The sequence below is a fragment of the Taudactylus pleione genome, unplaced genomic scaffold, assembly GCF_031769625.1.
Source record: "Taudactylus pleione unplaced genomic scaffold, aTauple2 ptg000279l, whole genome shotgun sequence".
Classification (NCBI taxonomy): domain Eukaryota; kingdom Metazoa; phylum Chordata; class Amphibia; order Anura; family Myobatrachidae; genus Taudactylus; species Taudactylus pleione.
The window spans coordinates 2,464,683-2,488,403 of record NW_028284681.1 but is presented as its reverse complement, the minus strand read 5'-3'; the positions used below and the strand labels follow the sequence as shown (position 1 = coordinate 2,488,403).

Sequence of the window (23,721 nt, the reverse complement as noted above, 5' to 3'; positions counted from 1 at the left end):
ACAGGCGAGCTGCATGCTGGAAGTCCTAGGAACAGGCAAGCATGCTGGAAGACCTAGGAACAGACGAGCATGCTGGAAGACCTAGGAACAGGCAAGCATGCTGGAAGACCTAGGAACAGGCGAGCATGCTGGAAGACAGTGGTGGCAAACAGACAGCAGCAGCCATGAGTGACATCTGGTGGGAGCCCCTTCAGCTGGAACTACTGGCAGTGCAGGTGATAGTCTGCAGCTCAGGTAGCAGCACAAGCATGTTGAAGAATGCTTTGTAGGTATTGCTTCCAGAACATGGAATAGTTGATGATCATAGCACACATACATGCAGGTGCTGATTCATAAACTAGAATAAAAAAAACACAACTGGCATTTAAGGGGAGATGAGGAGAGCATCTTATTCAGCAGAAACAGCTCCTGTGCATGGGGGGTGATTCAGCAAGGATCGCAATTGCAAAGCTGCATGCAGGCAGTTTTACAATTACGTCCTTGCTATTATGCAAGTGCAGCAGGAGGTGTATGACATCCCCTGCTGCATTTGCGATCCCAGCACTGCGACGGAGGTCACAGACTGGGATTACCATTGGTGGTCCATGGTCGCTATAGAGGACGGCGAAAGGCTGCCAGCCAGCTGAGTAAGCCTCAGCTTGTGAACCCAGGACACTGCTTCGGTCGACACAGTCCCTGGGCTTGCCACTCTCGGAAAACGGGGCATTTCTAGGAATTCCTGACCGCCCCTTAACTGCCTCTGCCTGTCAATCAGGCATAGGCATAGAAGGGTCTGCATACAACTACACAGGACCCATTCTGCACACTTGCAGAATGGGTCCTGCGCATGCGCAGATTCCCGATAATCGTGAATCTGCGATCAGCAGTGCACTTGCGTGTACTGCTGAGTCCGGCCATGGTCTGCCTTCCCAGGGTGTCAGTGACTGCGTACCATGAAATGGTGCAAGAAGTCTGGAAGGGCAGAGCAATAATGCAGGAGCGCAAAGTTGAGGAAGGAGTGTTATGATGGGTGCATGTCACGGTTTCATTGGGACTAATGACCTGTCTACAGCTGGACTAGACGCATAATTTATGGATGACAAAGAAAGGTTGGGTGGTGAAGGCAGGATGGCAGATCCTTGCAGAATTATGTAGGCATGTTGTGCAGTTGGAAAGTGGTGTGGTAAGGGCTAAGTTTGGTGCTATTTTACAGGCAGATATCTGAAGGTGATATAATTTCAGACATGACCAAACATGGACAAGGGTTACATTTAGACATACCTGGCCTCGCCATTAGGAACAGGGAGTACATAGACACTGTCACAATGTAGGCTGCATTTAAAGACCTGGCTGCAAAGCCAGATAAAATAAACTTTTGACAATAGTCCATATAATCAGTGAAAACATAATGCATTGCTTTCTTATTTAAGTAAATATCAAACATGTTTGGTTTAAGCAACCCAATAAGCCAATTCGTGTTCCAATGTAGTTGGAAACTTTCCCACCAACTAAACGATTTTCAGCAGAGAAGTAGGCGATTGTCTAACTTTAGTATTTTACTATATTACAGAAATGTTCTGGCTCTATGATGATTTGGATAATCAGGAGCACTGACAGGAGGGGTGGTTTCAAAACACCAGAACTGTTCTGGGGCCTTTGCTGCCTGTTGGATACACACTACACAATGTATTGTACGATATATACTGTAGTTTCGACGCGGATCAGAACAATATATCATACACATTTTATAGTGTGTATGCCCGATCCACTGTTCTGTGCAGCAGATGGGATGATGCAGTGAACGATGTGGTGCTGTTACATGAAGTATGTAATGTCACATTGCTTTGTCATACATTGGATCGTGCATTGTCTAGGGTGCGCACAATGTATTATTGCATTGCTCCGTCGTATGATGTGCACCCAGCTTTAGAGGCTACGTTGCCCCCCCCCCCAAGTTGTCATGGCTACTCCCCAGCTAGAACATTTACAGTGGTTTAGCTAACAGCATATTGACAATGTGACATGACAACACCACTTGCATGTTTTTCATTAGTCGTGGCATGCTCTATGTCCTTGTAGGTGAGGAATTACAAGGTCTACAAATTTTTCTGGTATCGTCTTGTAGTCTACATTTCTATTCTATTTTAATCTTGTAAATATATTTCATAGTCCCAGACATCCAACCTCACTGGGCAATTGAGGTCAATTTTTTAGGTGTGCATGTCACAAAAGAATAACCAGCACTGAGCTTTCAGAATAACCAGTGCTGAGCCTTCAGAATAACCATCACTGAGCTTGCAGAATAACCAGCACTGAGCTTTGCTAGCCTGGTAAACCATAGAGGGATACCGGCAGTATGGGGGATCCTCCCCACCCACCATGATTCCAACCAGCACCAGGCCAGTTGCCGTGGTTTCCCCAGGGGGGTTGGGTCTGCAAAAAAAGGCATGCAGGCCTGCTTCAGGATATTGCCAGCCCTGGTACCAATAATGCCAGGGCTCTTTCTCATACACTTGGGCCATAGTTGCTGAGTTTCCAGCAACTATGGTGAAGCCGGGGAAGTGAAACATTGAAGTTGTGGTGTGGGGTTTTGACGCCATGCTCAATTCATCATGGCCCCACCACCGATATATAATGTTGCAATTGCCAGAATTGTACAGCAGTGGGCAGGTCTACGGTGACCCGATTCAGTGTAAATCATGTTATCAAGCCGACCAGATCACCCACTTCACTCAGGAAGTGGGATGCCACATGTGGCCTCCAGGAGAGCTGCCCTCTTTTCAGGGCATCTGGTAGATCCATCCAAGATTCAGGAATTTCCCAGACGTTTCTGGAAGAATAGGCAGGTATCCCTAGCTCATAGGTTATGGGAGCAGTGCCAGATTAATGTCCACATGGGCCTGGAGCTGAAATTTATGAAGGGCCTATTGTGTGATGCTGAAGGGGGTGTGACAATCGCTGTGGCTGTGTCACTAGTGATGCGGAGGTGTGACCTGTGTGGTGTGGGTGTGGTCTACACAGGTAGTGTGGCATGTGCAGTAGGTGTGGCTAAGTCCATGGAGGGCATGTTTAGTGCCTACCTTCAAGTTGTAACAAGAAAAAGTTTAAGGGTTTTTTCTGTAGCGAATATTTTTTTGTATGTGTATACATACATGCAGGGGTGAAGCTAGGCTTCCTTTCACCCCAGGCAAAGACTCAGCCCAGCATCTACCCACCTTGTAGATAATACACACCTAGATAACAGAGTTGTCAGCACTGTCAAAACTAAAATGTAAAATCACATTTTTAGTACCGTTATTTTAGGTTGCCAGCGCCTGCTGTATTTATTCTGGGGTATCTACCCAATTCAAATGGAGCATGGAGGCTCAGCTATTGCAAAACACAATGGCTAAGTATTGCTGTCTATACATCACAGAGCATTACAGTGACTGCCATATAATGAAGAGAACATCGCAGTGACTGCCACTTACTAGAGAGTCAGTGACCGCCACATAATGCAGAGAGCACCACAGTGACCACAATATTATACCGAGAACATTATAGTTACTGCCATATACTGCAGAGAGTATTTTACAATGACTGGCATATAACACAGAGAGCATCGCAGTGACCACCATATAATACATAGAGTATCGCAGTGACTGTCATATTATACAGAGAACATCACCTTGACCACCAGATAATGTAGAGAGCATCGCTGTGATCACCACATAATACAGAGAGCATTGCAGTAACCATTATACATTGCAGTCACCACCATGTAACGCAGTCACCATAGTATAATACAGAAAGCATCTCGGTAAACATCATTCAATACAGAGAGCATTGCAGTGGCTGCCATATAATATAATATAAAGAAAATCGCAGTGACCACAATAAAATAGAGTGCATTACAGTGACTGCCATATAAAACAGTATCGCAGTGACTGCTGTATAATATAGAGAACATCAGGTCACACCATATAATGTACCAAGCATCCAAGTGACTACTATACCCAGCTACACATCATGGCACCAGCAGTGGGATAAATCGAACAACAAGCTGCGGGCAGATCTATCATTACAGGGACAAACGCAGGATTTCTAGAGGGGAGTTTCCACGTCAAGCCACTACAGTGGGCATGACCATGAATAAAAGGGTGTGTGGCTATCATTTTAGCTAATCCTAGGCCACATATACATCAAATAAGATACATTAAGATGAGTACTGTACATACTTAAGCAGCCCAGCGGCCTACCGGTAGTCCCGCTGACCAAGTGGCCGATTTTATAAGTGATACGCACTTATCAATGAGCAAATCGATGTCTGGAAAGATGTCACAACTGGACGGGCATTTAAATTTGCCCATCTAATTGTGATGCCAGTGTTGGCGGTTCCTGAGGCCAGTGTATGGGTGGTTGGTGGGTTAGCTGTACACAAAAGTAGATGTACCTTTGGCTGTGCTGCAGGTCTGACCTGATATGTCTGTGAACAATGTAATTCACAGACATATCGTTTGTACACACGCACATATGCAATATGAAATATGTCGTTCGCTGAATGACATATCGAATAGTGGGCCCGGTTCAGTCCCGCTCGCAAGATGCGTTCGCACTAGCCATCAGCAGCTAAAGTATGCAAAACCTGCCCACTATGCCCACTATGTCTTTGCATGCGATCGCTGACTGTATGTAAGACACCCACTTTCCCTTCGTTACACACGTCATCTCCAGGAAGTGTATGCATTTATCAGTAACATCAAGTACCATCGGACCCGCACGCAGAACTTGTGGTTGCCCCTATCCTACCTCAAGCACTGCAATCGCTGCAGTGTGAAACAGCCAGGTGATGTGTACTATGACACTGCATCTTAATTATTCACGTCCTTGAAATGCCCTTAGAATGCACTGGCACGCCTTTGTTCGCACATCCACACCAGCGTTTCATTGACCTACCCTGTCACCACCCAAAAACTGCAAAAATTGTCCAGCTGCATGCGAACGCAGCCTAGCGAGCAGGTACGAATCAGGCCCAGAGTAGCCTTTAGGCAGGAATCAGGCTGTAATGGAGAGTATTTTAATTAAAAATTACATAGATAAAAAGCACTCACTGGATTCTGCCCCAGTAAGTACCACTTCTGCCTGCAACCCCAGGACTGAACAAAAACCAGCCAGCAAGCACAGTTTCTGCTCACCTTCTCCCACTCCTCCTTGCACACACTCTCATTTTATGGGTCCCTTGAGCTGTTCTTATATTCCGGCACATCTGTTCCGCTCACTCCTGTAATCCTCCCAGCTCCTCTTTGGCTTAGTGCGGACTCTTCCTTCCTCAGACTCAGAGAGCATGTCAGGGACTCCACTCACAAATATGTCACTGCCGGGACAAGTCTGTCCCAATTAGCGATAGCAGAGATAGCACTTTGCCCTGTAGCCTCCTACCTTCACTGCTGGTCCCACTGCCAGACAGGAGGTGCAATTTAGAACAAATCTGGGAACGGAGCTTCGATGACGTTTTGGGGGCGGAGCTTCAGCCGATTTGGGGGCGGAGCTTCGATCGGCTCATGGGGCTTCATACGGGGGGGGGGCTGGCATTAGGGAGGGGACGTTTGTGTATGAATGCCTAATGCTTCTGCCCAGGTGGCCGGGAGATTAATGTTTGAGACGGTAACAGGAAAAAAAATTAAATCTTCACAACAGTGTCTGCACTGCAGGGGTTGTTGTGGGCCTATTTTAATGGGTGGGCTTGGAGCTGCAGCTCCACCCGCCCCATTGGTAATCCGGCCCTGTATGGGAGTACAAATAAAAGTCCCAGCATGGCTTAATAATGGCTGCCACACTTGAAGAATCACACTTGCCAGCTTTCTCTGACACCAGGGCAAGATGAGACCTGTAGTTTGTCAAAGAAAAATGTAAATACAGACAGTTTAAAAAAAAAAACCACTGTAATGAATAAAACATAGACAAGGTTTAGCTCTAAAACGTCTTTCATTACTTACCTAGTCCCAGCATTCTTTAGTAATCCAAAGGGAAACAGGAAAACCTCTACCCATACTTGTGGTCAGCTACCACAGTAGCTTAACTAACTATTAGGCAAATGTTGGTGTAGTTTCTATAGAAGCAAACCAAGAACCGGTTTATCAGTGGTCCTGCTCAACCTGATAACTGACCCTCTAATAAAGTAACAATGAGATAATTTATTGCACAGTCTGGAACATGGCACCTAGGGGAGGGGGTGGGGCCCTCAGGCAGTGGGGCCCACCAGGGATTTCCCCTGTACCCCTGTGGGCCAGTCCAAGCCTGGTCCCAGGAGTTAATTTATGTCTGGTGGGGGTAATGCAAAGTTATTGCTTAGATGGAGACATAGGTGCTGGAACTAGAGGGGCAAGGCGGCGACTGGACCCCCCCAAAAAAAACATCTGAGAGAGATGCAAGCTACATGTAGGGACTGAGCTAGTGATGGACATCAGAAGCTGATGGTTAGCAACCATCAATATATCAAATTCGATGGCAGTACACTTTCCTTCGAATAGCAGGAATTCGATGGTTACCAGCCATCAGATGCAGCTTTCTGATGCCCATCCAATGGCTGGCTGTGGGGGGAGCACACACCGCTGCTCTGCATAGAGCGACAGGTGAATAGACATATTGCGCATGCACGCGGTTTCTATTCACAGTGTTTAGGGGTGCCTGGGGGCAGCCCAGCACATACTTGCCGATATCCTGGCTGCCCCTTCCGGGAGGATGCAGCCTGATCGGCTTAGCAGGGGGGCGGGGCTGGTAAAAAAGGGGCGTGGCCGGGACATTACACGCCATTTAGGGACAGGGCTAGGGGCGGACCCACATACTCATGCCATTCTGGCCCCGCCCCCACTACACAAAGCCGATATTTCCGGCATTGTGGAGCAGGCAGCGGGGTCGTGATGACGTGATTCAGTGAGAATCGCGTCAACAGCCCCACCGCTGCGTGTGTTTGGGGATGCATTGTGGGGTTCACTGGAGGGACTGGAAGACTTGCCTACTTTTCCGGGGAGCCAGGAGCGGCACTCGATATTCAGGAGGCTCCCGGCCAAATCGGGAGAGTAGGCATGATTGGCCCAGCATCTTGGAGAAATGTGAACAGGGGTGCTGAGAGGTTCATCCCCCATTTGCACAGGTTCCACCCCTGCTTTGACCTTAAGTGCGCATGCGCAAAGCTATAGCTGCTTCTGTGCATGCACACAGTAAAATCACTGCGATGTTTAAAACATTGAATGGTTGCAATGCGATGGCTAAGTGCAGTGCATTGCTGGATAAGTCCCATGAGACACCACAAAAGGTTATAAAGGCATGTGTTGTGCTCTGATTAGTGGAGCTCATCACATGCTTCTCTAACTCATGGAGGAGATCAGCAGCAGCAGCCTCATGCATCTGTGCGAGGCAGTACCTGCTGCTGCTCCTAGCACTGTGTGCCCTTTGCTGAATGCTGAGGAAGAATCATGGAGCCTCCCCATAATGACAAGAAGCAGTGAGGTAATAATTACTATGTTGAATACACATTTACTCCTGTATGTAACATGTCTTATTAGAGGATAAAGTTTAGAGAAAACTAGATTTGCATATTTGTTTATTTATTTACCATATTTGCCAACTCACAATACTGTACATACTACTGACACCTCTAGGTACAAACAAAACCAACTTAAATGTGCACATTGGTTGGCTGCCTGGGCTCCGATGCGGAGGGTAACGCCAGCTTTTTGCTGGTGTTACCCTATAGAAGCCTACTACTGCTTCTACTGCAATGCGCTGGTATGAGGGATCCAATCCGATCGGATCCCTCCCAGCATGCCCCGCGACCGCCGCATCACTCTGTGCATGCGCAGATGGACTCCCGGGTCATAAACCCGGAAGTCCAGGGCGCAGCGGAGATCGCAAAGGACAGCTCTTATCGGAAGAGCTCTCCTTTGCTGTACTAATCGCATATGTTAGTGCATATGTGATCAGTACAAATGCGGTGACTGGCAGTAAGTTTTGCACTGTGTTAGTGTATCTCGCCGTATATGTGCACGCCTATGGGCCGGATTCAATTAGAGGCGAAAAGTGCCGTTTGGAGAAAAGTTTTCACCGATTTGGATTTTTCGCCTGTTTTCAAAGTATCTCCATATTCAATTCCAGGACGATTTCGCCTAAGCGGAAACTCAATGCATTGTAATAGGCAAAAAAATCCAATGAATAGGAGGTGAAGAAATTGCAAAAATGTATATTTTGGGGTGCAAACGTGGGCAAAAGACTCAGAACCCTTAAGACAGCCCCCCAAAGGACAAATCAGCCAAAAAAATTGTAAAAAAAATTACTGCAGAACACCCCAAAAAAGACGTCATTTTTGGGGCGAAAAAGTAAAAATTGGGGGGACGAACATAAAAACTAGCGAAATAGACTTCTTGAGGGGCTGTATGAATGGCTCAGGTGTTTTTGGGATTGCAGGTGCATGTAGCAGGTAGATTTTACATGTTTTTTAAACAGGCGAATGAGGCGGAAAGTCGGACAGGCGAAACTTTGCCCACTTTTCGCCTGTAATTGAATACGGGCCTTTGTCTGCACATAATGCGGCCAGATGGCGCAAAGTTTGCAGTGTATGATATGTATTTTTTTTTAATCCTTGAATTTTATACCTAAGAATAGAATATTTGCAATGATGTATGTGTACGTATATTACAGGGAATAGCAGAGTGCATATTAGAAGTGAGGGGAGTCCTGCAAGCCTTTCTCACAGCGAACTTGCACTGCGAATATCATTTGCACTCCAATTCCAAACTCGTATTTTTCAGAGGAAATTTTGTGTTTTTATATGCGCATCCCCCTGAGTAGGTGAAAAGGTAGGGAAAATCTTTATTTTCAGGTGAATTTCTCTACAAACTCAGGGCCTGATTCAGAGCTGGACGCTCTGACAGAGCAATCGCTCTGAATCAGGGCCGGCCTTCTTGTTTTTCAGAGCGGCCTCCTGGTGACCACCCACAGCTATAGCAAGCGGCCAGGAAGATGGTCGCGATGGTCAAGACCATCGCGACCATCGGGCTTGCGACGAGACCCTTGTGGTTGGGTCTCATTGCCGCAAGCCCTAGAGTGCTTTCGGCTCTAAGAGACAAAAGCACTCCCACTGACATCACTTGTGATGTCAGTGGGGCCGGCTCCAGACGGTAGGCGTTCCCATGGGAACGCCTCCGTCTGGGCAGCCTCCGTCCCGGCCCGCCCTCCAAAGGGGGCGTGCTGTCACTCAACATCAACAGCACACCCCCTTTGGTACGAGACCCGGAGCGACGGATTGCCCATCGCTATCCAGGTCTCGCGCATGCACACGACGGAGCCAGCTCCGTCATGCGCATGCGCACTGGGCCACCATCGACCCGCTTGCGAGCGCATAGCGCTCGTGAGTGGGTCTGAATCAGGCCCTCAGTATTGAGTTAAATGATGTGGGATAGGTATGTGGAAGTGTAAATGATGTGCGACAGGTATGTGAAGGTGTAAATGATGTGCAACAGGTATGTGAAGGTATAAATAATATAGGACAGGTATGTGGAGGTGTAAATGATGTGGGACAGGTATGTGAAGGTGTAAATGATGTGGGACAGGTATGTGAAGGTGTAAATGATGTGGGAGTGTAAATGATGTGGGACAGGTATGTGAAGGTGTAAATGATGTAGGACAGGTATGTGGAGGTGTAAATGATGTGGGACAGGCATGTGAGGGTGTAAATGATGTAGGACAGATATGTGGAGGTGTAAATGATGTGGGACAGGTATGTGGAGGTGTAAATGATGTGGGACAGGTATGTGGAGGTGTAAATGATGTGGGACAGGTATGTGGAGGTGTAAATGATGTGGGACAGGTATGTGGAGGTGTAAATGATGTGGGACAGGCATGTGAGGGTGTAAATGATGTAGGACAGATATGTGGAGGTGTAAATGATGCAGGACAAGTATGTGAAGGTGTAAATGATGTAGGACAGGTATGTGGAGGTGTAAATGATGTGCAACAGGTATGTGGAGGTGTAAATGATGTGCGATAGGAAGGGGCATTTTAAGAGAGGAGGGGGCCCGTGTGCACTCCTCGTGCAAGGCCCCCTCCCCTCTCCCTAGTGGCTGGCAACCGACTGAGGTGGATGGCCAGCCACCGGAGCATTAGTAGACTCTGGGCACTAGAGTGTTCCCGGAGTCTACTGCGCATGCGCAGAACGCCGGAAAAATGGCAGCGGCAGCCATTTTCCAGGGTTCTGTGCATGTTTAGTAGACACTGGGCACTAGAGTGATGCCCATGCTGCATCATTACTCAACACATGTCTTCACTGTACTGGGGTTTAAATTAGGAGTGGGTGGGGTTATTTAATTTGTCTGGAAAAATAATGTTTGCAGAGATGAATTGGAGGAGAGGGAGCCCCAAACTACAATCTCGCCTAGGGCCCCATGGGATCTTAATCTGGCTCTGATGCAGGGATGAACAAACATTATTACGCTGCCTTTCATTGATGTGTCTAGCTTAATAAAGTTAGGAAAGCAGCCAGCTTCTCATTGCATGATAGTCCTAGAGCGACGCTCAGTGCACAGTAGCAATAAGGGGGTCATTCAGGCTCGGTCGTTAGCGCCGATGCGCTCGGACTGGGTCGATGGCCCCCCACAGAGCATGCGCACGACGGCGCCGTCGTGCGCATGCGTGAGACCCGCTACGACCGACAGCGCCGGTCGTAGCGGGTCTCGATCCAAAGGAGGCGAGCTGTCGATGTTGATTGACAGCTCGCCCCGTTTGGAAGGCGGGCCGGAGGGGTGGCAGAGCCGAAAGCTCTCTGGGGCTTACGACAAGGGAGACCCTACCCTAGGGTCTCGTCGTAAGCCCCGATGGTGGCGATGGTCTTGACCATCGCGACCATCACCTTAGGCGGTCATAAGGCTGTAGGTGTTAACCCACAGCCTTACCACCGCAAAGGAGGACGTCTTGAAAATTCAAGACGTCCTCCCCTAATTCAGACCGACCGCACCCTCTGTGCGACCGGCTCTGAATGAGGTCCTTAGTTCCTATGCTAAACAACAACTCCCAGTAGCACGCGGGCAATCGCTCTCCTCTCCCAGCGCTGGTTGGTAACTTGTCTGTACAATGCTGCACTATTGGCTGCATGTGTTCCAGAAGCTGCATGGTAGCACTGTGCCAGTGTTGTGTCTGTGAGTGAGGAGACTGGGAGACAGCAATGATGTCCACATACAGAGGCCAAATCAGCAAAAGCAAAGACCCCTCAGGCCAACTGATCTCTGTCATCAGGTCGGTGGTGGTGTGGCAGGTTACTCCAGCTGCCCCTTAGAGGGCAATTTAGCGGCATCAAAATTAAATTATATCTTGACACTCCCCCCAAACTAAAACCATTGTGGCGCCCCTGTCCTTAAGTATTATTATTTGACTGGGGGCCTAATTCAGCAGTAGACACTTGTGCACTGCTGATCGCAGATTCCTGATGTTTGGGAATCTGCGCAAGGGCCAGACCCGTGCTGCGCCTGTGCAGAATGGGTCTGCGAGTATGCTTGTAAACTGTCAGCAGACTGTCAGTGATTGACAGTCTGCTGCCATTTGGGGGGGGAGGGGTGGCGGCAACAGCCTCCGTTATCCGAAATGGAGACGTGACGCCGCCGTTGGGAGGAGGGAAAAGGCCAGGATCTCCGTCTTGTAACGGAAATTTCCTGGCCTCTCCCTGTAAACTCCCTGATGGTACGCAGATTAACCGATGCTGCGTTGAACAAGGCAGCTCGGATAAGTAATGCACAGGGGGCGTGATGCCTCCTGCTGCATTACCATATCTGCAAGGATCGCAATTGCAAAGCTGCCAGCGGGCATACATGATATATCTATAGCCAGCGGGCAGCTTTGCAATTACGATTCTTACAGAATCAGGCCCTGGATCCACAGTATTTCTATAATTCCTTTTACCTTCCCAATGAGACACTTCCTACAAAATCTTTTATTGTTCTACTCTACAACAAAAATACGACTACACAAGTCAAGAAGAAACAGTATTTATTAGAAAAGAAAACAATATATTATAGAAATCTCTGAAAGGTCACCTTGTCTCATTTCGCTACAGCCACAACTCATCACCTGTCACACCACTCTCTGAAAGCCTGCACCAGGCAGGCATAGAAGATACACGCAAGCACACACACTTCCTTGGGGGGGGGGGGGGGTTCACAAATAGAGACCATGTTTACAATGCTGAACATGTACAGTTCTCTTATATAAGGGCACAGCTGACAAGGGGCAGGATGGAAGATTCACATATACAAACATAGACTCCCCCTTCTGTATGATACCCCTTCTGCAATTTGGACCATGACCCCCACCCCCTCTGTTCTCTCTTCAGTCCACATATTCTCTGTAACTTTAGTTCTCTGGGCAGCGCAGTAGGTCGTATTTCACATATCCAACTTTTTCCACTTGCTTGCGCCACGTCATACGCCAGAAGAAGTGATCCTGGCAGAAGTAGTATTTACCTGCGGGAGGGACGTGCGTGAGTTTGTGAGGATGGCATATGAGTGTGACAAGGACAAATATATATTAGAAGCCAAATTAAAACCTTGTGAAAATAGACATTATTATAAGTTTTACAAGTTAACACTGAATTCGAAACCGGTTTAAAATATTGTATTATTTGTAAATCATGAGGCTATAAACATACAAATGGAACAGCACGATATACGCCCAGAAAACATTTATTTGCGTTTCCATGCAGGTGATTACTAATATCTGACCTAATACAGGAATGGGATTTCAGCACTGAGAATGCCATGTACGTGCTCCAGGCTGGAGTGTGCACTGTCAGGGCACGGGAGAGGCAGTGCTGCTTTCCCTAGCTCAGAATAATCAGCTACTGTAGAAGAATAGAAGGGCTTCTATTGCTAATAACATATGGAAGGACATGGAGTAGACATGTGCACACGGATGCTTTGTAATTGCCCTATTACAAAAACTAATAATAAAAGATGCTTCTAAAACTGAGGTATAAACCTTTCATTGTGGGGCCTATAATTCCATTAGACCTTGTACAAAGAACATAGGTCATGATACCAAGTTGTACGCAAACTGAGCAAACTTTATGCCCCAAAAATGTACACACAAAACTAGCATTTATGCTACCATATACAGAGCCATACGGCTCAGCGTATTGTGGCAAATGTGTTTTTTTGTAGTTTAAATAAGAAACTGAAAAAGCCGCTGGTAGCACTAGGCTATGACAGGCCAGGCTGGTGCTGACTCTATTAGCAGGGAAACCCACAGTATGGGGACCCCTTGATCTTATGCAAGTTGTGCTATGCAAGTAACTGTAGGTGTGCTCACTCCACCTCAGACACATATCTGACATGCCTATACTCAAGAGCGATTACATTGTGGAGTCAATTTCTGAAATTGCATTAATTACGTAACAGTAGTAGTAAATTAGTTCCTTATTTCTCTATCCACTGTTCTCTATATAAATAGTTAAATACCATTAAATAATTAGAAAAAAGTATTGTCTAGTCATGAAGACAAAAACCTATACATGATTTGTATATAGATCAGTTTACACAGCGTAAAATCCACGCATTTGTAGTACTCTGCATGGCCACAAAATTGCACCACATGTGTGTATGCAGATTTGCTTACATCTGACACGTCTTGTTTGCAACTGTAGAGGCGATACAGGGAAGGGGCGGTATAACGTAGGCAGAACGCAGTATATAGAATATCATATCAGGAATATTATAGAGGAATTTTTTATTCAAATTAAATTTTTTTTGCTATTGAAATAAATATTAAGAATTTTGTGTCTTGTGCTTATGACTTTGTATTAGTGTATCTGGGTCTATGTATGTCTGATGTTCCCTGTCGCACACGTTACTGATGCAGAGCTAAATACATCTTGTAGTGAACCCTAATTTTATCCACATTTATTTTTTTTTACTGTAAATGATATCCAATATGCATACAACTCAGTATCAGACCTTAAGGGGTAAATGACTTATAGATCATATAGATATTAGCCATTCCTAACATTGGGTTACCATGTAAATGAATGTATATGAATAGGTAATGCAGATACAATACTATGACTATCCAAACATAGATACAAGCTAACTCAGAGAAGTGATATAATGTCTCCCGGATGTCCCATGAGTGCCCAACCCCACCCCCATATCCTGCAAGTCTTACTGTAAAAATACTATATGCATCATTACCTTGGTACACAAAGACCTCATGAGAATCAGTAGGAACTCCAGCAAATTCTTCATCTGTGTTCCGTGGGTATCCCTTATCTATAGTCTCTGACTTCACATCAAGTCTATTATAAGGAAACATAATGAACATTTGCATTCATGTAAACTGAAGGAACACTGTTCATTTTATAACTTTAAGTTCCCTCAGCCTCTTCTAAAGTGAAATTAAGAGGCCAAGTTCCATATATTGGGCATAATAATTACTAGTTTTGTCATTCAGATTGCTTCAAATAAACATCCTGAAAACATGGCCAGTTGGGATTCCTAAAATAAAGAGTCCGAAAACTGTGGTCAAGTGTCAGCATGGCCAATAGAGTCAGGGCCGTAGCTAGGGTACTGCGGCTAGTGCCATCGCACAGGGCACCGCAGGGCAGGGGGCGCTGTTTGGGCCTATCAAATTTCTGTTTATTATCATTCTTGCTTGTTGCTTCCTCTTATTTCATCCCCAGCATCTTCTGGCCTCTCCTATCTCTTCCCTGGCCCTTCCCCATGAAGCTATGGCCCTTTTTTGGGTGCATTATGTCCCTTTGAAAAATGAGGGGGGTGTCAATGCTCTTTCTGGCACAGGGCACCAAAAAGTCTAGTTACGGCTCTGAATAGAGTATTATAGTGTGTAGATTTATCCATGTTTCTAACTAGGCCTTCACACCTCGTACACTCAACCCTTCCTGCTCTGCGATTGTGTCACCATTTACCTGGTTACCTTACCTCCAATATTTTTCTCCGTTGAATAACAGGACTTTGCCATTATCCCGTGTAATAGCACCTAAGATTCTATCCACATTCTTGTCCAAGCCCAACTTTTCAAGACTACGTGGGCCCAAGACACTGCTCCCAGTGTATTGCCAGAATTTGCGTCCTGTAGAGGAAAGCACATTGTTATGTTATATAATATGGATTTTTCTAAGAACACTGTAAAGGCCCCCATACATCAGCAATTGTGCAATTTGCAATCGATTGTGTATAAAAATCTTTCCCTTTTTCAATCGATTATGGCAATTCTGCAATCTGCAATCGATTGAAAAAGGGAAAGATTTTCATACACAATCGATTGCAAATTGCACAATTGCTGCAATCAATTGCTGATGTATGGGGGCCTTTAGGCAACCTGTGCTCATAAAGTCCCAGCATATTCTTCCACCCATAGACAGCATGGTGGCACAGTGGTTGACATTACGGTTTTACACTGGAGCCATGAGTTCTGACCAGGGCACTTATATTATGGTCCCTCTGTGTTTTCTTCCCTGGGTATTCCAGTTTCATTCAACAATCCAAATTATATTGGTAGATTAATGTTAGTGTGTTTGTGTGGGTAAGAATTTAAACTGGAAGTTTCCATGGTGCTGTGTATACACCATTCTCTGATTATACATTCTCTTAAAAAAGCTGCATACTATTTTAGAACTATATAATTAAAGTTTTGCAGTAACAAACTTTTGCACAGGTTAGCAGGGCATGCTGGACCTTGTAGTTTCACAACAGCTAGAGTGCCTTAATCTGTTGTAACTAAATAGATTTCACAATTAAATGTTATGTAAGTGGACATTGAAATTCCCAATGCAATGTTGCTACCAGATCTTCTACCTGAGAAGAAGAAGATTTTCTTGCTTTTGGGGTCCTGGAATGCAGAGTCAATGTTGGATGGCAGAGCTGGCCATGTGTCTGAGATTCTGAGAGCAGACATAGGGGGGCCCATTGCAGGCAATTTCCAGTACACCCTGAAATGAAAATTGGGATATTTCATCAAAAGGAAGAAATGCATACAGGAATTTTATTAGGACCTGTTCCGTTTTTTTTAAATGTCCCTCTATACCCCATTCATCTTACCCATCCTTAAAGAAATGGAGTTCTCCTTGTATTTCTGCGATAGCATCAAATATCTTCACTCTACAGACGTTTTGGGAAGGGTCCACAGGGGATCCAGTGGTGGTGGTGGTGGTGGTGGTAGTGGTCGTGGTCCTAGTTGAAGGGGTAGTTTTAGGGCTTGGCTTCTTGGTGGGTTTTGGTGGAGTGGGATCTGGTCCAGATCTAGCACCTGAAAATACAGACACCGGTTAATCATGCAGTTCCTCGGCTCGTACTACCTCAATATGTTTTGTCATTAATCAGTATGAATTGCTCTGTTGCATTGTAATATATCATAGCTGCATAGACTTTGACAGCATAGGGCACATTGGCTCTTTTATCTATTTTTTTGTTGTTGTTAATTATTGCAATCATTAAAGGGCCGTCAGTAAATGCAATTATTACTGTGTCAATTTAATATTTAACACAATTTACCAGTGTCCTAATACTTCTAATATATGCTTAATTTAGTTAATAGTTAAATGATTATTTTTATTGAAAAATCATAAATATGCTGTTCTCATCTATACTAAATATACAGTAATGCCTTTGTTTTATATAGTGATTTGCTGGTAACCCCTATATAATCAAAGGTCTTCCACTGATAACCCTAATTCCTCTTCATCTCTCACCACTCAACAATGTGCCAATTTTGTGTCCCTTCACAACCAATCCACATGTACAGGTTGCCAAGCAACAGCACAGTTGCCAGCAAAAATGTTTTATGTATGAGAAGTAAAGCAGAACTGACTGCTTTTAATTACAATAAACCGCCTGTCAAATCACTGTAAATCGGAATAAACAATTGTGAAACACAAATAATAGTTCAGTGGAATTCAGTGCATAAGTGTTCATTTCCTTACCATATAAATACTGTATCCCACTCACATCGTCTGGGTGAAGCTGGAAATCGCTCACATACTTATACATGGGGTACATCAGGGCATCTTGGACACTGCTGTGCTCTAGGCCTAATGCATGACCAAATTCATGTGCTGCCACCAGGAATAAACTGTAACCTGTGAGAAAAGAATCATTGTGAGCTCTAGAACATGTTACAGCAGGTTATACAAACACAAGCCTAAGTGCTTGAGGTGGTTTTAGCAAAGGGCAGAGAGAATTTAACCTGAGTTCCCAACTTTAAAGGATTCCCGACACCGGGCAGACCAGAATTAATATTGGAACAGAAATACTATGGCTACACACAGCTAAAGATTAGGGCTACAGCCACCCTAGTAAAATCTACCACCCCCAGTGAGTGCACTGGCAGTGGCTGGCTTCACTTTCTGCTAATTGCATGCCAGAGAGGCAGTCCCAGGGGGAGGTGTTTTCTACCCCTGGGAGGTGTTTTCTCCCCCTGGGACTGCCGGTCAGAGCTGAGTAGCAGAAAGCTTCTACTCCGCCAGCATTACCTAGCCTCTAGGGGCTGCAGCCAATGCCTACATTCCTTGTTTCACATAGATGGAACCTGTCTGGATAACATGTACTAAGTATAGTCTTTATTATTGTTGAAGTAGTGATTTATTTATATACCTTGGTCTGAACAGAATCCCCATTTCCTGTCCTGGTCATAGCTGGAGGTAGTGGCACACCACAACTTCCTGTCATCTCGGCCATCACTTGTGCATCTTTGATATGTCTTGCCCAAGAATGTAAATGGAAACACACAAGGGTCTCCTTGGGAGTTTCCACCAACCACAGCAGTGTCTGGAAGATAATTGTGCTATTCAGTACTGCATGACTACAGATCCCTGGTGCACGTACTATTGTGGGTCTTTCATATTCAAGACTGGACACAGCATACAGTATATGATTATATACAGTATATCATTTTAAAATGAGTTCTGTGCTAAACACCAATTTATTTTTGCTGCAGGTGTCCCAATTGCTTTATTCTTCCCACCATTATTTGAGGAGCCCTTCCCCCACCAAATCACTTACCTCTGTTGGGACAGAAACCATATTTCTTATCCGTGTCATAATTAGCTGTGGTACCACACCAGCGATATCCATCTGAGCGTCCTTCTGTGGTACATGAAGAATATGACTCTCCTTCGAAAATAAAAGGAAACACACAAGGCTGGCCATCACTATTCCCATCGAAGGTGTATAGCACTGCAGAAAGAGCAAGGGACTCAACTAAGATTATGTATTTTCATGTAATATTACATCATTAATAACAAGTACATTATGCAACCTTCATTTGTAGGTAGAGGGAATCGGCAACAAAATAAAAGAAACCAATTAGCAATTAGCTTTCATCTGTAAACTGCAAGTTAGACAATGAAAGCAAATAACTACTTGGTTGATATAGGTGAAGTGCAGATTTGTACATTTCAGTAATGTTAGTAATTAAGCCTCTATATATTACATGTATGGTGTACATTTTACACCCCACATAATATATTTGGGGGGAATCATATATACCACATTCAAAACTATCCTAACTCCAGCAGCAGGAGAGTGATCATAACTTTTTTTCCCCCTGGGTGCGCCATGGTTTCATTGAAACACTCTGGCATGCAAAAGTCTTCTAACAGTTTGCAGGACTTTATTGTGCCATTGCCATCAGATAAACAGAAGTGATTGTTGACCTGTGCCAGCCCCAATAGCTTAATTGATGCAGATTAAAACTCTATGTACTGGATCAAGACATGATGTGATGAGCGATCCACTGAGTGAGCGTCGTATAATGAGAACAACTTTATATACATGCTGTCCAGCCTCCTCAACATTCATATTACAAGTGGTATCAACCCTGCCAAGAATACAGACTCTGGGGAAAATTATTTTGCAAGAGCCTAGGTAAGAATTAGATCAGTGGCTATGATGATAATTTAAATATTTATCTAGACAGAAGCTCTTGTTTAACTAAATGTGTGTCTATAATGATTCTACCTAAGGCTGCTGTCTATCAAAATTACAGGAACTCTTTAATAATTGCCAATTTTCATGATGAAGAAATATACATTCATTATATTTACCTGTTTAGCGATTTATTAATGCTTACAAGTAATTATTATACTTACATTCAATTTCATACAACTCTGATACAAATGTTATAGTAGTTTACATAAAAAAACGAGAAAGGCACCATTTCAGTTACTGCCATCCATAGCATCATAGCTAAGTAGACCTTTGCTTTAAAAATTCTATAAAGGTTAATGATTTCTGAAACTCACATGAGTTAATATTAAAATGCATCTTGTTACAATATATGTTTGTTTAGGTTTATTGGTTCATTGAGGTGCATAATTATGCAATACTCACACTCGCTGGGACAGAAGCCAAATTTTTTGTCCTCATCAAAGTTGGGGGTTGTGCTGCACCAGATGTGCCCATCAGATCGACCAGCACTTGTACAAGAGGAGTATGACTCTCCAAGAAATATGAATGGGAAATGACACAAAGCTCCTTCTGCGTTACCATAGTGAGTCTTCACCACTGGGAATGGACAAATGCAGCATTATTGTGTGGTCTACAAAGTTGAGTATTTCAGTGCCCATAGTTTGCATTCAAAGTATTCTCAGAAGATTATTAACACATTTTTAGGGATCACTTACAGAGAGCATTTAAGTCATACACATCAGTCCCTGCCCTACTGAGCTTACGATCTATATTCCTTCCTTCACATACACACTATGGTTACAGAAACCAATTATCCTTTAAGTATGACTTTAGGATGTGGACATGAAGCCAGAGCACACCCTCACAATCACATGCATAATATACAAACTCTATACACATAGGGCACTGGTCAGAATTGAACTCATAACACTAGCACTCTGAGACAGCAATACCAACCATATTGCCAGCGTGAATGCTTATAATTAAAACTGTGGTACTTTAACATCACATTTTAGGTGTTAATAGGCATAACTTATACACTGCACTGCTAAGTTAACAATAATATATTACAACTAGGATTTATAAAAAGTTGATCTTGGTGTTTTTCTTTTCTGTATTGTTTTATCTTTTTTCATGAATCTCACTCACTGTTATATTATGTATTTTTTCTTACCCACTCCAGTTCCAAGAGTCCAGAACTCATCCTCATCAAAGTGGGCGTCTCCTTGCACACCAGGACCGGGTGGGTATGCGTGAGCCAAAAGTCCATCCTTCCCATCAAATGGGTATGGATCCCCATGGTCTGTAGAAGAATGTAGTGTATAAATTAATATCTATATTAAAAGTGAAGTTCTAACATATATGTCATCCTGAATGTGGATGGAATTCACTCACTTTCTGGTCCAAAAAGGATATCAATGTCAGCTCCCTCTCTGTAGATTCGTGTAAAGGTGAGCGGTGTTACATCACTCCAGACTTTAAAGGCACGAGCGAAGGCATCGTCTGTCACGTTAGGGTCAAGATCAGGGGAGTAATTCAAGATCCTGCATGTGAGATAAGGCATTTAGAGTCCTGTAGTAATCAAAGTACTGTAGTAATCTAAGTGCTGTAGTAAATGAAAGCAGATATAATATTGCCGTGTACAGCTGAGTATACCACTTGAACACTAAGGGGGCAATGTAATTCTTCAGTTCTTCAGTTCTGAGGTGATGGGGATTTGTGCCTAGTTTATACAATAAAAGAGATTTGGAAGCAAATTTACTAAAGATATTTGCAGGAAATCCCCCGCAAACGGATCCCCACAAAAGCTAAATATCTCTTGTATGTAACAAGGAAGGATTGTGGGAGATATCCCCAATATCTGCCTCGCTCCCTTCATTTCCGACCTCAAATGCAGTCCCCATAGATTTCTATAGGGACTGCAAAACTGTCATATTTAGCAAAGTGTCAATGCTTACTTTGCATTTAAAAGCTAGGCCCCGAAATGCAGAAAAGCTGGTTTAGCCTTTATCATGCTTGCCGCTTTAAATATACGGGCACACTCGCATGTATTCTCGCAGCTGTGCCAGCTCGTAGGCTATTACATTTAGCCCCCTGTGTTATGTGTTAAAATGAAATAGTAAGTAATATTTTTCTCTAAAAAACAACCGTACAGCATTAATATTTACTTTAGTAGTAGATGAGCCACCACAAGGACCTCTACATTGCAAGACATGCTCCAGAATGTAGCAAAGGTAGAAATGCGGTCAAACCCCCAAAATACGGGTTTGACTGCATTTCTCATATGCACTAAGCCCCAGAATGTGATGCTCTCTGGGACTTGGCTGCAGTGGGTATTGCCATTTCCTGATGGCGTTACCCTATAGAAGCCTATTGGGCTTCTATTGGGAGAGTACTGTGATAGGAATCTCATCGGAACCCTCCCAGCACCCCCCACTGCACGTGCGTCCTTCTGTGCATACGCAGAAGGATGCCAGAGGGGCTTCTGGATCATAAACCCGGAAGATCCTCCATTGCAATTGGCCGCTCTTATAGAGAGATCGGTCCTTTGCGGTGTTTGTCATGCATATCGGCGTTGTTAATGCCAGCATGCATGTGAAGGGTGGCAGGATGCATCACCCATGGTCTCACAACAGATTTTTTTTTGTATACAAATCTGCATAAACCACTTTACATGTCTAGTGCTGGATTACAGGCATATGTATCTACCTATGTTACATTCTAAGATAGTCTCAGATACCACAGTGCCCATAGTGCCCACACATGTTTCTCAAACCCAACTTAAGATCACTTACCGGTATGTAACATCATTGTGATCCCACTTTAAATCTCCTTCAAATGTCTGGAACTTGCCTACATCTGGCACCCCACAGCGAGGGCTCTTAATGGCCTTCATTGTCTCTGCATCCAGATCCCCTGTTTCCTGAAGTCCCAACTTTCGCTGCATCTTAGTCAGTGACTTTTGCAGGGAGACATGCTTATCTTCTCCTTGTTCCAGGGCCATGTACCCAAATCGTATAAGGTAATTCTGTGAGGGAAAGAGGGGTTTGTTATACAGGGATATCAAATGCAACAAGCTCAGGAAAGTTCTATCTCTGGTAAGTATTGGGCTATCTAGACCAATGGACAGACAGTATCTCCTGTCGTGGGCAACTCTAGAAAGGTTGGTTTAAATATAAACAAAGTTTTTTGCAAAAACAACTTAAAGATCAGAATTCATAAATAGAGATACAAATTGGACAGCTAAGCCCTAAAATAACCATAATAATATACATAAGGTTTGACAAGAGGTACTGTAGAAATCTCACCTCAGCTGTGTCCAGGTCATTTAAGTTGCTTCGGACTTCCCCTGGGAATATAATAGACAGTGGCTTCTTTTGGGATGCTGGAGCAGATTGACTCTCCAAGCACAAGGTGCCCAGCACAAGCAGGACTGCCAGCATTCTCATGGTGACACCCATCTCTGTTCCCTTCCTTGTCTCCTATCTGCCTCTCTGCTGTTCACCTCCACTATATATACCTTAGATGCTGAATCATCTAACCTCAGACCACAGGATTGTAACACATGGAGTGAGGGGAGGGAGGAGCAGTGTGTCAGACTCGCACACCAGAACACGGGGGAAGTGGGGCTGTGGATGTGTGTGTCACACAGATTAAAAATAAAAACAGACATTTCATCATTGTTAGTTCAATAAAGTCACATCCTGCCGTGTAGCAGAACCTACATACAATCTACACGTACACTAGCAATACAGATAACATACAGCACACAGATATCATCGCCATCATTTACATACAAGGCGCACAGATTCCTAGCCAAGACCCCATTTGAAGGGCAGGTAAAAAGTGCTGTAAACTTGATAAAAGTGTAAAAACATCCCAAACCTCAAGTAACATAAAGTGAAACAAGGTACTTTGCAATTGACACATTATTTATTGCTTTATATAGTTTATTTCACCATGTATAATATAATGTTGTAATACATTGTGGCCTACCCATGAAAAACACATCTGTATGGTGAAATAATATACAAACATGAAGAAAAATTCCAATTTATCCTAATTGTGGAAAACTTATCCAGCCCTCTATGGATGTACTAACTTTGCGGAGTACATTCCGCCAGACATCGCATTCGTACTGACCGCATATGTACTAACATATGCGATCAGTACCACAAGGACAGCACTTTTCCAATAAGAGCTGTCCTTGCGGAGTGACGCGGTGGCCGTGGGGAATGCTGGGAGGGATCCGATCGGGTCGGATCCCTCATACCAGTGCAATGCAGTAGAAGCACATAGGCTTCTATATTGTAACACCAGGAAAAGCTGGCGGTACCTTCCGCATCGGAGCCCAGGCGGCCAACCAATGATACATATGGAAAATGCGGAAAAACCCCAAAATCGGGGGTTTTACTGCGTTTTCCATTTAGTACATCCCGCCCTATATGGGGTAAAGAAGGACCTGGAAAAAATGGTTAAATCCAGAAGAGTGACAAATCAGGCAATTAAAGATCAGGATGTGTGTATATTAAAAATGACAGTATCCAGAGTATATACATAAATATCAATAGAGCATAGATTTCATGTGTATCAGCAGTAAAAGCGATGCAGTAGGGATAGCTGATACATACTGTTGTTACACTACTCATTGTAAAGGGGAAATGGGAAAGGGTTAAAATTCTTAAAGAAGTAAGGCTGGAAGCATGTTTAAGAGAAGGAAGTTTCCTCTCTGATTGGGTTTGAGACACAGACTCACTCAACTTATTATTAACCACTACACAACCAAATGGCACATGTCCATGCA

General features: G+C 44.3%; 1 protein-coding gene across 1 annotated transcript; it reads right to left on the bottom strand.

Annotated features, from left to right (window-relative positions):
* Positions 1-11,974: 11,974 nt before the first annotated feature.
* On the bottom strand, positions 11,975-22,431 carry MMP9 (matrix metallopeptidase 9). Its single transcript, XM_088481949.1, has 13 exons — positions 22,226-22,431; positions 21,713-21,945; positions 20,313-20,461; positions 20,092-20,220; positions 19,341-19,514; positions 18,012-18,185; positions 17,604-17,777; positions 16,934-17,089; positions 16,053-16,260; positions 15,810-15,943; positions 14,934-15,084; positions 14,187-14,290; positions 11,975-12,464 (listed from the first exon to the last, which is right to left on the bottom strand). The coding sequence occupies exons 1-13, from the start codon at positions 22,376-22,378 to the stop codon at positions 12,355-12,357; spliced, it is 2,049 nt and encodes a 682-aa protein (XP_088338075.1). The 5' UTR covers positions 22,379-22,431; the 3' UTR covers positions 11,975-12,354.
* Between the last annotated feature and the right edge of the window lie 1,290 nt (positions 22,432-23,721).

What these genes read in the sequence shown, in the direction of transcription:
- MMP9 (XM_088481949.1), bottom strand. Translation starts at nt 22,378, where the DNA reads ATGGGTGTCACCATGAGAATGCTGGCAGTCCTGCTTGTGCTGGGCACC. An exon ending in GACTCTTGGAACTGGAGTGG is followed by an intron (nt 19,515 to 20,091) that starts GTAAGAAAAAAT and finishes GTCCATTCCCAG; the next exon opens with TGGTGAAGACTCACTATGGT. An exon ending in CTCCATTTCTTTAAGGATGG is followed by an intron (nt 15,944 to 16,052) that starts GTAAGATGAATG and finishes TTTTCATTTCAG; the next exon opens with GGTGTACTGGAAATTGCCTG.